General features: G+C 36.7%; 1 protein-coding gene across 5 annotated transcripts in view; it reads right to left on the reverse strand.

Annotated features, from left to right (window-relative positions):
• The window catches only part of ARHGEF26 (Rho guanine nucleotide exchange factor 26), a 196117-nt gene that overhangs the window by 72202 nt on the left and 106475 nt on the right, over nt 1-17440 (reverse strand). For all 5 annotated transcript variants that reach the window (XM_067549912.1, XM_067549820.1, XM_067549986.1 and 2 more), the window contains exon 6: nt 16980-17140. In XM_067549912.1, coding sequence (XP_067406013.1) covers nt 16980-17140 — 161 coding nt within the window. The remainder of the gene's footprint in view (nt 1-16979; nt 17141-17440) is intronic.

Consider the following 17440-nt stretch of genomic DNA (forward strand, 5'->3'; position numbering starts at 1 on the left):
AACAGTGAAGTAAAGACCTAGTGGCTAGGAACCCCCACATAAGGACAGCTGACAAGCAGAGACAATGAAATTATAATGGTGGATACAAGAGGCTCTAGATCTCCATGTCCCATGCTCCATCCACATATTAGGGGTGGATGCTCTCCTTCAGTGTCTGCAGAGGTTCTTGCCCACAGCCCTGTTTAACCTGTGAAGAAGGGGGAGAAACTGAACCATACCCCTATTAAATATTGCTCCAACTGAAAGTGTATTTTTACAGATGTGCTTGATCATGTATTTTTCTGTTAAGTAATTTAATGTCAGTTATGTATTCAATGAATTATGAGGAAAAGAATAAATTGCCTAGGAAAAGCCGACAAATTAACTCCCTTACTTTTTCCAGGAGTTAAAGTAAGACATATCATCTGTCATTAATTAAAACAAAATATTCATTCAAATCAAATACACTGATTTTTCAGCTGATAACCAAGTACCTCCCTGGGAACAAGTGGTTTTTCTGGAGTTTGTAACTGAATAACTTTGCAAAGCTTCTCTGTCTGTGACATGGAGATGTCAAATACTGTCCATCAAGTCACAGACAGAGAAATGTACAGTCTTTCATCAAAAGAAGGGTGTTATATTCAAGACCTCTGTAATTCAATGTTATGTTTCAGTGATGAAAGTAGAAAACTGCAATCGATTTTTGTGAATGTTTAGAAAGGACATAAAATGTTTCCATATGTGGATATTCAGAATTAACAGAACCCTGTGTGTATGTCTGTGTGCATGCCTGGGGAGGTGGGGAGAAAGGAGGGAAGCCGCCCAAGTTCCATTGTTGTAACTATAAAACTCATTTCCAGCTCACGAAGTTTATATTTTTCCCTTAAAGAAACAAAGAAACCGAAATATTTAAATACCAAAAAAAAAAAGCTTAGAATGCTGCATTGAAAGAAACTCTGAAGAACTCAAAGATAAGAATAATGAATATTTCATAAGAATGGCCATACCAATGATCCATCTAGCCCAGTATCCTGTCTTCCAACAGTGGCCAATGGCAGGTGCTTCAGAGGGAATCAATAGAATTCAACTAAATAATTCCATAAAACTACCAACTTCCCTTCTGGGCACACATACTACATTAAGATGTGTTAAGGTTGCACCATCAAGCATTCAAAATACAAGAAATGTCAATGTTAAGGTCATATGCGCAACCTTAACTCTGCCCCTTTTGCACATACACTACAACAGGGCTTGTCCCATAAAATTGTCCCTAGTGAATGAGGCGAGGCATTCCTTGCACATATTACTACATGTACCTCTAGAAATTTTCAGAGGGAAAATTCATTATACAGTATTGAATTTGAGAGTATTGTGATCATGTGCTGACTCTTTCATAATGCAAATAAACAAGGGATCAGAGTTAAGGCTGAGAGTGTAGCCTTATCTTTGACATTTCTTGATATTTGAGTACTTAACTGCACAACCTTAACCTTTTCTTAATGACTTTTTTTAAAGAAAATTCCTATGTGATGATAGGATTGCGGTGGTGGGGTTTTTTTTGGTGGGGGGATATTTTAAAAAATAAAAGAAACAACAATCTGGAACTCTTTGGCTAGACACCCCTAGACACAATGCCCTGCGCACAATGCACATTCAGTGAGCCAAGGACACTTGTGTGGAGATTGAAGTCCACCTGCCTTTGGGAGTTGCAGGAGAGTTTGTTTGTGTATGTGTTTATGTGGTTCCTCACCCATAAGATCGGAGGAGGATGACGCTCCAGGAGCATGTGCATGCACCGTATCCTTCTATTAACAGAGCTGCATCTCTTGTCTCAGCTAGGCGCTGCACTGCTAGTACTGAGAATATGCCAGAAGAAGAGAAACCTGCTCACTTATAAAGTGCCAGAGGCAGTCTGAAATAAAGCTGGCAATGCCTTCCCTATTTCTTATCCATTTTCAGACCATTCTGCAATCAAGGATTCCACTATAGCCCAGCAATTTTGCAACATATTTCGTATGGCTGCAGAAATAGAGAAAGCTAAGACGCTTGGTTATAATTCATATTGCACTAGAATGTTGAAGCTCTTCAAAACACAATTACGACTCACTTTCTGAAAAAGTGTCATGCTTTCAGGGTATGTTCCCTGCTATAAATCACAGTCTATTTAAAGCAAAAGGCGTGACATTCCTGGATACCTTCTTAAGTAACAAAAAGCAACCAGTCACTGTAAATGGAGCTGGCTGTGTGTCATAGCAAAACACTCACCTCTCTTAAAAGTTTTAGTACAACCAGTAGGCTATACATGGAGTACTCATACCAAATCTCATGACCTCCCAGTACCTTGTTTAAAAAAAAGTTACAAATTGTTCATTAAACAAAAAGCCTTCTACGTAACACCTGACAAATTGTGTGCCACTCAAGGGAAAAACACTTCCCAAGAAGGTATGTGACATGCGCTACTACCAAAACAGATTATAATCTGCCATGCCATAATTTATTTCAGGTTTTAGTTGCTATTAGGCACACCCTTTGAATTAAAGAATGACAGGGTTCTTTCCCCTCCTCCCCCTTTCTTTTTTTAAATACTGTGATATAAAAATAAAAAACTCCTAGCTGTTAGAAAGAACTGATATACAGCTCCACAATATTATACAATGAAGCCTCTAAAACATTAACATTACTATGTATAGAATTTATACAACGAAAGAGTTAAGAAAAAGCTATTTTCTGAACTTTGTTCACAGTAATAAATCAAAGGAGGAGGAGCACGTTTCCATAACAACCTTTTACTTGTTTGGTGCCACAGGCCTTTTTTCTCTGTCATGTGTATATTCACATTCTAATTCCCCACTGAAAGCACCATAATAAGACACTAATGCCCAATCTAATACCCTGACTACACACTCATGAAAACATTTTTTAGAGGGTGTTGAAAGTATGCATAGGTCAAAAACACATACGATAATCCAAAACTGTAGTGTCATGATGATATTTCTTCTGAGATTAAGGTAGGCCAGGTACTTTATTTCTTGTCTTGCAATTTTTAAAAAATGGTTTCTTTGTTAAATACAACAATGAATTCTTGGCACCGTCTCCATAACCCTTCCCACTGGTTTTTAATTTCAAAAACAGGTATTCAAAAGTGGTACTTGCATTTAATGAACAGAATTACACTTTAAGAATAATGTAAAAAACATTAGGATGCTTAAAATTAGGAAATAACTAAACAGGTTTGTCAATCTGGGACTGAGAAGATGCCAAATAGGAAAAAGTCACTTGACCCAGGAAACTTCAAATTTAATCTCATTGTTGCATCCTGCTTTATCCCTGTAAAATGTTTGTACAATTTTAAACTCCAAAAAAGTTTTGGATTGAAAGATTAAACATGCAGATATTGATATTGACTTTAAAAACTGTAAAAAAATCTATGGCTCGTTGTGGGAGATAAACTAATTTTAATTACAAATTCAAACAGATCTATTACGTTCAGATTTGGGAATTTCCCTCCAGATTTTACATCAGTGTTAAGGGGAGGGAAAAAAAGCAAATCTGCAATCTACATACTAGAAACCAGTGGTTTTGCTCCCATACAGCTAATACAATCCATTTCTCAAAGATGTATATTTTATTACTCATCTTTTCCCACAAAATAATCCAGATTGCGCAAAATCTTCGGACCTGCATGAATTGGTTCATTCCTTATTGATCGTCCAGAATTATACTTACAAAATCACTGTTAGCAGCCCTCAGTGATATGCTCAATGAATACATGGTATCTCTCTTCCTCACAGTTTAGGCAAATGTTAAGAACTGCCTTTTATAACAACTCCAATTGCCTTCCTCTTTCAGGTGAGATCTTAGAAAACAACATCAGTTTCCCTTTTTTCCATGCAGATATTAAAAACCCAGAATGGCATCACTCAACAAAAAATTTCCCTCTTTACACTCCATGATAATGTGTTATGTAGGGCTTTCATTACTACCCTCCATCACAGAATCAGCAGCATGGCAGTTTTATAAAGAACTCTGGGATCCTTCAGGGTGAAGGTGAATATAAATTAGAGATCTACAGAAGTAGCCTAGTTTAGGGTTTGGTTTTGCTAAGAACTTAATTATTTGGTTTTGACAGTCGTTCATATTTGATTGCGCTTCTGGGACAGCACCCCAACCCTCTCCCCCTCGCAAACACACACATTAGGCTCAGGACTAAAGGGCAAGGCTTTCCACAGACCCAGCCAATAAAAAGCAGAGCTGGAGCTGGCAATGTTTATTTTCACCTCTTTGGGGGTGCAGAAAATAGCAACTGCTCCTTTATCAAGCAGCTCCAGCCCACTGAGACTGGTATGCAGGGGGTCACCTTTACAGAGCTCCCTAAATAATAAAAAGATGGAAGCCATCTACTCAGACATAGAAGATGTGTCTGGGCTTTAAAATTACCATAAATTACCCCAGTCTGAGCCCAAGGTAGGCAATCTGCAGTTTTGGAGGAGTGACAACTTCAAAGGCCAGAAATTAGTTTACAGAAAGCATGGATTCTCTCCTTTCAGGAGTCTAATGTTGGTACGTTGCAAGATAATTTACCTTAAAAATCACGACATACAGATATGCTGTTAGATAATTTTAAGAGGTTTCTAAAATGTATTTGCTAACATCTTTCTCTCTTGCTGAAGTTTGTATAGTTGACTCATGCTATTAAAGGCACACGGTTTACAGAGAGAAAGACATGAAAAATATATCTATATTTTTAAACTCTCTAAAACTTTTTAAAAACTTTTTCTGAAAAAAGCATGACAAGTCGGAATACATGATGGTGGATTGCAGCATAGACACTTATTTCAGATGACCTCATGGCTTCTGCCACTTGCAAGTTATCTCAAATTCAAGCTGAATAACACCTTTATATCATCTCACCCCATCATGCATCAATGGTGTGTGCAAAGACAGAAAACCACTGAGATAAAACCATCTGCTGGTTATTCTATCAATTAAACCATCTGAATTGTACTGTTTATCCAATTTAACATGTAAGCTGCTTGGGAAAAAGATGATGTCTTCCCCTATGCTTTGTGCATATCTTTGGCATTCAATAATTAAAATTAAATACACTAATAATATGAGGGATACTGAGGACAGGTGTTCCTTTAAAGAATGTGTGACATTAATTAAGGTTGCAATATTTAGTTGATGAATCAATCCTTTCACCCTGTTTCTGAATCAACTTGTATGCTCTCTATGCATTCCTGGTGCACAGGATAGTTACTCATGACATAGGGCATCACTAGTAAAACTCAGCTTCTTAGCAGGCAGCAACATTTTGAGATTAAATCACTGTTATTGTGCCTAAGAAAACATGATGTTTGTTTTAGTTATACGCAACTTTAAAAGGGTCCTGAATGGTTGTGGAAGAGAAACTGATTGGGAGCAGACTTCAGCAGTGTCAGAAATATTTGGGTTCAGAAATTTACACATAGGTTTCTGATGCACTGACTTCTGATTAACTGGCTTCATGCTATCTTATGTGCAATACACTTACACATTATCCTTTCTGCACAGGAGAATGGATACAGAGGGTAAGAACCCACCAATAAGTGGGTTTTGACCACTAATTGATTTCTTTCTGGGTTCTTCAGAGCATCCCTAACTGGCATGAAACATCGGATTTCTCCTTCACAATCAAATGTCAACAGTTTTCCCCCAGGTCTTCTTTAGAGCTTAGATGCATATCTATAATCAAGCTGAGCTACTTCTCCATGTGAAGCCAGTTTTTAAATAAAATGACTAATTTCACAATCCCATGACCTATGATGCTTCCATGAAAACACAGGTTGAAAAAAATACAATTAATATATTTGTGGAGGAAATAATAAAAGCCAGTGAGAACCTTTACTTAAGCCTCTGGTAGAAACTGTCAATCGCAAAGCTAAAATTTGGATTTAATATAAAGCAGAAGAGATTGTAGCTTTAATTTTGACCACATTAGTCCCCTTGGCATTTAGAAGCATGAATTCCCAAGTACCAAGAACTAATGAAAAATATATTGGCTGCAAAATTTTCACTGACAGTGCCAAGTTTCTCAGACAGCACTACCAACTCATTGAAAAAATTATCATCTGCCTTTCAAGAAAGAAAAAAGCACAATATTCTTTTTGGAAACCAATACATAACTTCACATGCTAATGGAAATGTGATGTCCATGTTGTGTTGGGGATTCATAAAGGCTTGTGCCAGAAACACACAAGTGGTGCTTATGATGATGAAGATCTAAATGTATTTTTCATTGTAGTAGAACTATTTCCTCAATGCAACAAAAATATGGCATCAGCTGCCTAAAATAGCTGAATCTTGTAGAACATATAAGATTTAGCATTTTCATCCAGTGCAACCATAGGTATTTATTATAAAAAACTTGAAAGAAGCCCCCACCTTAAGCGATGTTTTGCATTTTATAATTCTGTAACAAAGCACACTATACTAGGACATCAGACTTAAAATACAGATTAGAACAAAGAGTCCGCACATCATTCTAATGCTACAGATTCGGTTTCATACCATTAGAGATGCTACTATGCCATCTATTATTTAAATCTCAATGTCTTCACGTCAGCAAACCATTCCCTATTCTGTGTATAAGACATTTCCAAAACACACATTAAGTTTTCCCTTTTGGTATTAAAAGGTGTGTCAACTGCATTTCAAGAATTAGCAACAGACATTTTTCTGATCAAATCATTAAGAAACTATTTCCCTCTACACCCTCCCCCACTAAAAATGATAGGAAACACACACAGTAGTTGGCTTTTCCCCAGGTGAAAGAGGGAGAAAAATACATATAAGTATCAATACCACGCATAAGTTTACTTATTGCTTGCAGTGCTTATTTTTAAATCTCCTTTAGGTATAATGTAATTCAGCCTATATCAGGCTTCTCAGTCACTCCAAATATCAGTCTCTCTCCACCAAAGCCACACTATAACTGCTAATTAATTGTGGGCTAGCTTGAAAAGTGCAGAATACTAATTATAACTTTAATTTATTATTTTAGATGAATATTTTTTTAAAGTTGTAATTTCCCATCTGCCTTGTGCAGAGCAGACCGCAATTTAGATTTCACTATATAGCTGCTCTGATGCTGACATGTCACCATCAGAGTGGCTAAAAACACACAGAGGAGTGGGACCATGGTAAAGCCCAGCTCTTTCTTGGATATGAAGCAGTATAAAATAAGCTAAAAATAACTGCAAGGCCCCAAATAGCAACAATAAAGACAGCGCCAGAAAAGCACTACAGAAACAAAGTTTAAATAAAGGTTTACATTCTCTTTAACTCCTACAACATACACCAATATTTTGCTTACAACATTATTTAAATTAAAAAAAAAAACTAATAGAATTCACAGGTAAAATACAATAAAAATCTGCAAGATATAAGGCTGTAATTTTAACTTTTACAATTCTGTAAAAATATTCACCTTCAAAAAGTATTTACAATTATTGTTTAAAGCCAGAATCACAGCTCTTAGCAGGACAGTGGGTAGTGCAACAATTGCATCTACTTGTGTTTGGAAGGGACCTAGTACATTACAGGCACTACGACAATCAAAATAATGGAAAGCAATACATGGGGTTTTTTTTAAACCCTGCCAGCTCTTAGGACTACAAAGCTGATAGGCCACAAGAGATACAATTACTTAGGCAATTCCAACTGTGCAACTATGAAAAGAAATAAATAGAAGGAAATTTATGCACAACCCATCTTTCCATTCTTCAGTCAAACAAATTAAGTTACAATTAACAAAAGTCTGTCACCTTAATTTTCACCAGTCCTGTCTTAACAGTTAAGTCCATAGTCTTCAATTATTTATAGTGTGCTGGCAAAAATCCAAAACAATCAAAATGTCCATGGCAACCCTGTTAATATACACTGCTCCAGTGACATTCTTGAGATAGTGATGAAGTGTTCATAGCATCCAGTTCAATGCAGTCAATTCTAGAGAGACAAACCATGATTCATTTAATTAATAGCCACTGACAAACTGACCCACATAGACCACTCTGTGCCATTGGAAAGGTAAATTTTTAGGGTAAGTTATGCAGACATCACACAACAGGCATCTTCATTTCAAAAGCCTTTCCCATACTCAACAATTTTAACTTTTTTTTTTTAAAGTATAGTACAGTAGTAGCATGTGTCTACGTGTTTGAGACTGAAAAGTCATCTAAATACTCTTATATGACAGAAAGAAAGGCTCCTTAGATGTGACAAACACAAAGTTGTGCTGTATTTTGTGAAACATCCCAACAACAGGCAGGCATGAGGCTATGTTCACATTATACACATGCCAAGAGAGTTAATGTAATCACAGGATGTTTTCTCTTCTCTCTCGAACACCAAAATATGATAGATATCTTATGTAACCCCTGGAGTTCCAAAAACCTATTAAGAAGCATCAGTGAGTTTTACATCAAAGCTTAGCATTGAGAAAGATTGACTCTCTTGCCATGGGCATGAGAACTAACCAAATGTGTTGTTATTTACAGAAAGGATTCTGATAGCAAAAACCTGATCTAAACTAAACCATCTGCTCAGTCCTTGGGGGACCAACCATACCACTCCTCAGCACAACCAACCAATACTGACGATTAACAAAGAGCCCAGCTATACTGGCCATAGAAAAATCTGGAATTTGTCACTTAAATCTCCCTTCCCCACCCCTCCAATCCACTTTTAGAACCCAAGAGTGGCTTTACAGCCTGTATAACCATGTATATGGATATGATCTAGAGCAATTATGCACAATGCAACATTCTGAAATGGTCTCTTCTCTCTCAGAGACACTGTGTGCTACTATTACAACAGGCCCACCTTTCCTGGCTCAGTGAAAGATAAGTTCAAAGTGCAAAAGCACAAATCTTGCCAGTGTGTGGGGAATAACTTGCCTTTTATACAAAAAGGTAATTTGTACTTTCCCACAGACTCTGATCCTTCAGCAAAGATCAAAGCCACCTGTTCAAACATTTCTCCTCATTTGTTCACAATCAAGGAATGCATCCTCTTCATTTTGTAGTAATCATTTAAACATTTAAACAACCAGTCTACTTCCCCTCCTAATTATTTCAAATTTTACTACCATAAAAACATGCAGGAAAATAAACTCCCCCGTCTGCAGACTGCTCATAGCAAGAATAAGTTCGAAAAACTGCATCAGATTCAATATGTTCCTACCAGAATGAAGCACAAAAGATCCAGCAAAAAAGCACTCTCAGCTGAGAGGAAATGTATGTGTAATAAGCTTCCAGAGGAGAGTCAAATGAATTCAGCAGTCTGACTGCCTTTAGGAAATGCTGCAGAAACTACTTGATACAGCTTTTCCAGCCATAACTAGCAATATTCATATATTTGAATGCCTCCATATCTTATCCAACCACTCCCTACCCCAAAAAATGCCTAGTTTAACCAGCGCTTTCTATAGGCCAGAAAAGATGAACCAGAGACTCCATGAAGCCCACTGAGAACTTTGCTACTGGCATTCTGTTTTACGTAGGAAAAGATTAGACAGTATGGCAATGTGCAGCAGTTTGATACCTATCTGCTTTATATCTGTGGACCATTTTTGTGGATCGGATGCAGATACAAATTTTGTATCCATGCAGGGCTCTAAATACGATAGATAGAAGTCTCATCAGTTTGCATGGAATAAAGTGTCATGTGGTAACCTACCACTCTGGTGCTGAAAAGTGCAGTTCACATGGAGAACTCCAGGGTAGAGAAAGAGATATTACCCGCAGTGCAAAGTCTCACCATTTCATTTAAACTTCAGCGACAGGTGTTACATTTAATCCCTATTATTGCAATAGTTCAAACGGATAAATTAAAATATTAATAATCATTCAGAACTAAAGGGATACTAAAAGGACAGAACTGGATTCATTAATGTTTTTGTCTTGTAGAAGCATACTGTACATACTATAACAAAGATCCTTATTTTCTTTCTCATGCAGCATGGTATCTCTCTCTTGGTTTTAGTTCCAATATAGCAAGCTGACACTTGCAACTTATTGAGGGAGAAACAAAAGACTGATGAAAATCAACATTCCTTTTCTTTGGCCAGTTCTCACGTCCCTTCTCTCACCACTAACACATTATTGAAAATGGTATTTGCAAAACCAGATTTTTTTTAAAAAATGCAGCAGAATTTGTAACAAAATTTGCTGCTGAGATCATTTTAAAATCCCACTTATAACCATAACTGCATTCCCACAAATTATTCCATCCTAATATTTCAGCATCCATGAATCAGTTACTGCTATACTATTCCATTCACATTAGACAGTTGGATGTAAAGGTTTCAAGCTCAAGCAAATATGAACCAGTTAAATCCAAAGTGGAGGTACACCAGGAACTGTGGTTTTTTCTGGGCCCTGGGTGGAAAGTCCAACAATAATTTGTGTTTTATAAGGTCAAATATTTGTTTTTATTCCTTATTTTTAGAAGATTGGGAATGAATCTGTTAAATATTATTGCTCAGAAAAACAGTGAACTCTCTCTCTCACACATACTAAAAAAAATGCGTTCACTGTGTGTAAGACTTGGCAATCTAATCATAGGTATAATTATGACCCTATCTCAGAAGGGGGTACGCGATAGACTATTATTTGGAAAGAGGAATGAAGCCTTAAAAGTTTGAAAACCAGTGAAAGAGAGCAAAACCTCTGGGCTCCTTGGAATCTTGTGCCAGCCAGAGAAGGCCCAAAATGCAGACAAAGCATGACACAAATGGAGGCTGGGAAAGGCAAGGACTGCAAAGGGGAGATGCAGCAGTCCCCTGCAATGTGGAGCCAAACTCTACTGCAGATCTGTGCATAGTTTTACTCTGAGGGGTTGTTGACTGTACCCTACAAGTCAGCACATTACCTGAGTCCACTGGCCACCAGCACTGCTGGTGCAATTGACCACAAGTAGTAAAACAACTCATGAGTTGTAATAGTAACAGCGATGAATCAGCTAGGTAGATGCTTCTCACCCTCTGCTTCCAGATTACATGGGAAGGTTTTGTTCCTCCTACCCCGTTTGTCTGCCCTCTTTCTCAAAAACCCATTCACTCAGACCTGGTGCTGAGGAACTGGATTTAGCCCTTACAGATTAACCCACTGTGAAAGATCCCAGTTCAAATCTTTAAACATGAATTGGTAATGCAAATACCTTGGTCCCACCTATCAATGTGACTCCAACTTGATTTAGAAGGAACACCTTGAGTGGTAAGAGGGTAGCTCAATCTCCATGTGCATTCAGGTCAGCACTTGGCCTGCTTCTGCTGAAACAGCTAAAAAAAGATGACAACTGTGATATAGACACCTGCCCACTATGAATTGGACTAAGACCACCAAATCATTTCATATAGGCCACTGCAGAGTTAACAGATAGTAATGACTGAGTGTCATCTAAGATAATAGTGACTAACAAACTGACAATCTAGAATTTGTGAAAAATTCTTTCATTGCCATTCCCTTGAGCCATCCAATGCCTAATAACAATTTTTTAAAGTTTTCTACTGTACATTAATATATTATACAGAATCAGTGGGTGTTTTGGTGTGCAGAGAAAACTAAACTCCAAAAAATTCAATATTGAAGCACCATCTCTAAAGATCAAAAAGGATTAAATCAAATGTGTCAATACCCATAATCTCAACCGTATGAGAATGAGAGAACATAATAGGAATATTCACCAGCAGTAACAGTGTTATACACCAGAAGCAAAGTGCACAATATCAAAATATGAGTAAGTAGTGATACATTAGACTGATTTACAAAGTAGCACTATGGAAAAGCTACCTGTTCCCAAGGTAGTCTTACATGTGTAGCTCATATGTCTCTCTCTCTCTCTCTCTCACACACACACACACACACACACACACACACACACACACACACACACTCTAGGTCAGACCAATGGCAATCTAGCCCAATGTCCTGTCTTCCAACAGAAGCCAGTGCCAGAGGCTTCAGAAGCTCCCAAAATGTTCTAGGCTCCTTACAAGCCACACACCAATGAAATCATTAGGCACTGCAAGTCTAAAAAACTTTTCAAATCAATGTGTTTTCTATTTCCTTGTCTTTCTTCCCTGTTAATACTAATCCTTTGATATTCTATAGGTTTCTCAACATTTGTTGACTTTTTGGAGAAAAAGGAACAGCACAGTAAAACTCCCAGTAGTCTCGTAAATTTGTTGTTTAGGGATGTCAGATATCCTGTTTTCAAAGACACTTAATAATTTCCCTTTGACTTCTCCTTTCCAAGACAGATTCTTGGGAAGCTGACCCTTTTTGCCCAATGCATTGAAATTCAAGCTCTTTATTGACTAGCAAAACCGATTTATTCTCATACTACAAACTTTTACTTCAGAGTAAATCAGCCTATTACATCACCATCAGTTTCTCTCCCAATACAGTCCACTTCTCACCAAATTTTGCTAAAATTCATGTGATTTTATACACTGTATATCCTTTGTGAATGGTCATATTATATAATCAGATAAATACACATAATTACAAGACTTTAGCTTTTTCAAGTAACCTTGCAAAATACTTTATAGCTAAACATGACTATACATGGGGTATCCTGTACAAATTATTCAAATGAACTCTTCTATTTTAAGGAGACAAATGCCAATAAGCTTCCAAATGCAGAAACAGACTTTGCTGTCTGTTTTCTACCCATTACAAAAAGAGCTTTGTTCAATTAGGAATGTCCTCGTCATTTATTAGAAACTTATCTTGACATTTCTGGGGAACTTTTCCACTGAACATTTTCAAAGCCTAGATACCAGATATAAACTCTATGTGATTTTCATTAAAGGTAGTATGTTTGCCAATGCATTTGCTTTTCACTAGCTACCTTCTTGTCTAAGCATCCAACAAATTGCAGCTATTACCCTAATATACAATCTGAGACAATCTGAGCATCTTTAAAAACAAAAGGAAGTTTGGTTAGAATATATCATATAAAATAGGAGAGTTGCATGGATTTACTACATTTTCATAACTGAAGAATGTTTTTACACCACCTTTGAAGCTTTTGGAAATGTGGTCAAACAGTTCTGATGTACTAAAAGAAAGGTTTTAGATGCAAAATCCATTTCCACAGGCTTATTTACATTAGATGACGTTGCAGAAAGCCAGCATTTTAAAGCACTTTGTTTACTATGGTTTTACAGAATCCCATAAGTTGGGAAATAAAATATGCTTTAAGTTCTAACAAAGGAATCACGAATTCATTTTTCACTCCAAACTACAAAAAAAGGTCCTTAAGCCAATAGATTTTCCAGAGAAGTAGAAATAAAATGATAATTTTAAGGCTGGCTTGGTATTTTCCATTGTTTCCCTCCTCCTTTCCTCCCATTTCCTTGGAAGACTATTATTTAAAGGAGTTAGAAAGATTCCTATAAACTCTGTTTTTTCCTTTTCTGCTTTAAAATTCTCATTTAAAAATGTTTTAGGTGAATTTAGTGATAAGAAAAGCTGATAGATTGACAGCACTGGAAAAACCGAAGTTTTAGGAAGTTATTTGTTTTTCTATCCCAGTATACACTTGATCACACTGATTTGCCAATATGCTCAACCATGCCCTACAGGAATGATCTATAGGGGAAGGAAAATGTCTAGTCTAATTAAATCTTTGCTATCTATTAAGCTAATAAAAAATGTGTCAATTACTACTTATTGCAAGAGTGTTTTTTTACATCAACATCCATTCATTAAGAGCTGGACAGAGATAACCAATTCATGTTATTCTATCAAACAATTGTCAAATAGTATTGAATTTCAGAATTGCCAACTTGGGGCCTTGCAGATCAGTAACCCAAGAGATGAAAGATTCCATTATAGCCACAAATGGTGGGCCATTTTTTCATTTGCAATGCCCTTACTAATAAAACAACTAATTCACTAGAATGCAGTATTATTTAACAAGTGGAATATAAAACAGCCAGTCACAAATGTGAGAGTGCACTCTAAGGTGTCAGACCAAAAGACTTACCAATACAGGCTCTGGGTTCTAATTCAGACCAACATTCAATCTTTGTGGGCCAGATTTTGACACCTTTAGTCAGGATGAGTAGCTCCTTACTCCTGTTGGCTTCCCTGGGACTAGTTGTGAAGTAAGGATAACAGAATCTAACCCTACCCAACTCGGGACAAGAAACTTTTAAATGTGCTTGTGCCATTTACCACAAGTTGAGTAAAACCAAGACCACTAGAAAACAGATGCCATATTAATCCAAATACTGAAGTATGCAGACACATTCCAATCAACTAGTTATTAAAGCTTATGGCAACAACATTCTCTCTCAAATTATTTTGTCTACTCACATTTTATACTTAAGACATCAACTCCAAAATACAGATTGTGCTGGACATACACATTAGCCACTTCCAATTTTCAACTTTGAGAAATAAAATCATATTACAGCACAACTTTGGGGGATATAAAACTTGAATACCACACAATGGACACAAAATTCACTAGATACTTGAAATAATGGGAAGCAGAAGGAGATATCAATGGGGTTAGGAGCCTGCAGAATTTATATGTTCCACAAGAATGAGTGGGGAGAGTCCCTCCCCCACATAGCCTACAAACTCTGCAACCTCAAACGCTGGAGAAATTCAAGCCATAGCCATTTCTACATAGAAAACGATACAAAATAAAGGACAGATGAGGAAAGTAAAAGGTAGCAAATACAGAAGTGGAAGGATGGTCTAATGATTGGGGTGCTTGCTATCCTGGGACTCAGGAGACCTGGGTTCAGTTCCCTGCTTTGCCACAGCCCTCCTATATGACCTTAGGCAAGGCACACAGTGTCTCTGTGCCTCAGTTCCCCACCTGTACAATAGGGGCACTAATTCCTACCAAAGATTGGTGTTCTGAGGATCGCTACATTAAAGACTGAGGTGATACAAGCCTTTTAATGTGAATCCTCCATCCAGTTAGCTGACTTTCAAATTAGAAAGCCAGAGAGAGAATATAGGAAAAACAAAAAAAACTTTTATTTCTTAAAATGATGTGGAACATAGCAATTGAGGCCTGTCAGCCAGTGTAGTACCCACTCACCCGGCTGTGGACAATGCACAAACTATAGTAATACAACCCCTCAGAAATTAATTGGCTTGAGAATTACATAGGTACCTAAGAGTGTAATGGGAGTGTGCACATGAGCACACTCCATGTAAAAATTACACCCTGGCATTCTTAGAGTACATGAAAATGACTGAAAAAGTCTAATTATAAATACAAATAAAGTCTGAACAGCTGGCCAGTAAAAGAAACAAAATTAGACTTTACAATATTAGTAACTATTTAAAAATCTGCATATCCTTTTCATATGAGCTCTGTTTATCTAGCACTTGTTTCTCTCTCTGGTGACTGTCTATCCAAGAAAGTTCCTTTCCAAAGACAATGCAGCTTTCTGTAGACAGGTGCTCTGGAGTACACAGATACTGTTCAAGAACAGTAAGGTGACTATGCACTTTGCCAAATACCACATGAAATGGACGCTGCACAATGAGCACTCAACAGAAGGTAAAACAGTGACTCACTGATTAAAGAATACATTTACAAGAGCCCTTTCTTGAGGACAAATATTAAACTGTTGCTGAATTTAGGACAGAAATAAAGAAAGTTAAAAGACTGTCTGATACAAATTCTAAACTTTATTCAGAAGAGCCTGCTTGGTTGCTTTGAGAGGTCTAGATACAAAAGGAAAGAGTAACTGTATTGAATTTCAAGTTGTATAATGAAGTGAATACCTGTAGCATAACTGGTTTTCAAATTCATACACAGAATACATGCCCCCAAACCAAGCAAACAATGCAAAAAAGAAAAAAATGTATTGTTTAAAGGAAAAAAGCGATAGCTATACATTCATTTCCAATTGTATAGTACACTGTTTTGTCATCAATCTTCTCGGCATTCTTAAAATTCAAAGGGATTAATTCTGCGCTGATTTCATTAAGTTCCATGCAAGACTGGGATTAATAAACACAAAATTTGGACAAGCAGTTGAAAAATGAACAAAACAAACAGTCTCCACTGTTTCCCCCCTCCCGTGCACGCGTACACACACACACACACACACACACACACACACACACACACACACACACACACACACACACACGTATATACTATATAAGCAAGATAAACATCGAAATAATTTCTGAGGCACTTATTAATGATTCTTTTTCTGTGAAACTGAGTATGTTTTTTGCTGCTTTGGTTTGATTAATTACACTGGTGCTATTTCTTATTTCATATTTCTAAGAACTTTAAAAGTTTACCTCCTTTTTAAAAAACAAGAATGTTTATTTAATGCCTTAAAATATGCAAGAAGATTAACCCATTTTGATATCTCCCCAAAATGATTTCTATTAAGTTTTAATGTGTGTATTTAGTAGCACATTTTGCCCCTTGGCACAGAGTTATTTTTAAAAGCTAAGGAGCTATAGTCACAATAAATCTGTTGCTAATAACTGGTGACATAATGTAATTCTACAACACCTATTACAGAAGACATCTTCTCAAACATATTTTGTTGGTGTTTTACAATGAACAATTTAATTTCCTTGTCAATCATTAAAAAAGTAATTGAAATACTAAAAGCAAATTTTATGTTTTAGTTATTGTATTTTACTTATCCTGAACGGCTGCAAAAGGCATTTTACTAATTTTAAAATATGATGGAACCATCTATCATCTGAATGCATTAGGTTTTTTTCCTTTTTAAAACATATAATGACAACCTTTTGTATGTCACTGGAGACCATCTGGCTTTTGAAAAATACATTTATTTTTTTCGTGCTATTGTCACGAAACCAAGTAAAGATGCTTCCTAGTAAAGTCATTAAATATAATGCTTGTAGTAATTTATTTTTGCTGGTAACAACCGCTCTCAGATAGAATTTCATGCAAATGAAAAAGGATTTTATCCTTTACAATGTACTTACTTTTTGCTCGCTTCACAGACATCAGCGATATTGGAGAAAAGGTGGTGATTTTCAGTTTTGGTCATTGTGAAACTCAGTTCTTTGGAATTTTTAAACATCCGGATCAGAATCTCCAAGCTCAGCAAGTATGAATGTTCAGAAGATATTACTTCAAATATAGCCTGCATAGTAGGAAAAACAGACTCACAATCAACTGTTTCGTTTTGTTGTTTTGGGGGGAGTTATGGTATAAATTATAAGAGAAGAATTTATCACCTAGACTAAGTTTGCCAATACAAGTTTTACAGTAGTCATAAAATTTACTTTTAGGCCTTGTCTACACTAGAAAGTTGTCGACAAAACTTTTGCCGGCATACAGCCACCGCTGTAATTAAATCGCTGTTGCGTGTCTTCATGGTCTCCTTCTGTCAGTGGATTGCATTCACACTATCAGCTCTTTTGTTGACAAAATGAGCAGTGTA

This window comes from Emydura macquarii, unplaced genomic scaffold (genome assembly GCF_026122565.2).
Source record: "Emydura macquarii macquarii isolate MOO-44397 ecotype Brisbane River unplaced genomic scaffold, CSIRO-AGI_Emac_v2 contig_18, whole genome shotgun sequence".
Taxonomy (NCBI): domain Eukaryota; kingdom Metazoa; phylum Chordata; order Testudines; family Chelidae; genus Emydura; species Emydura macquarii.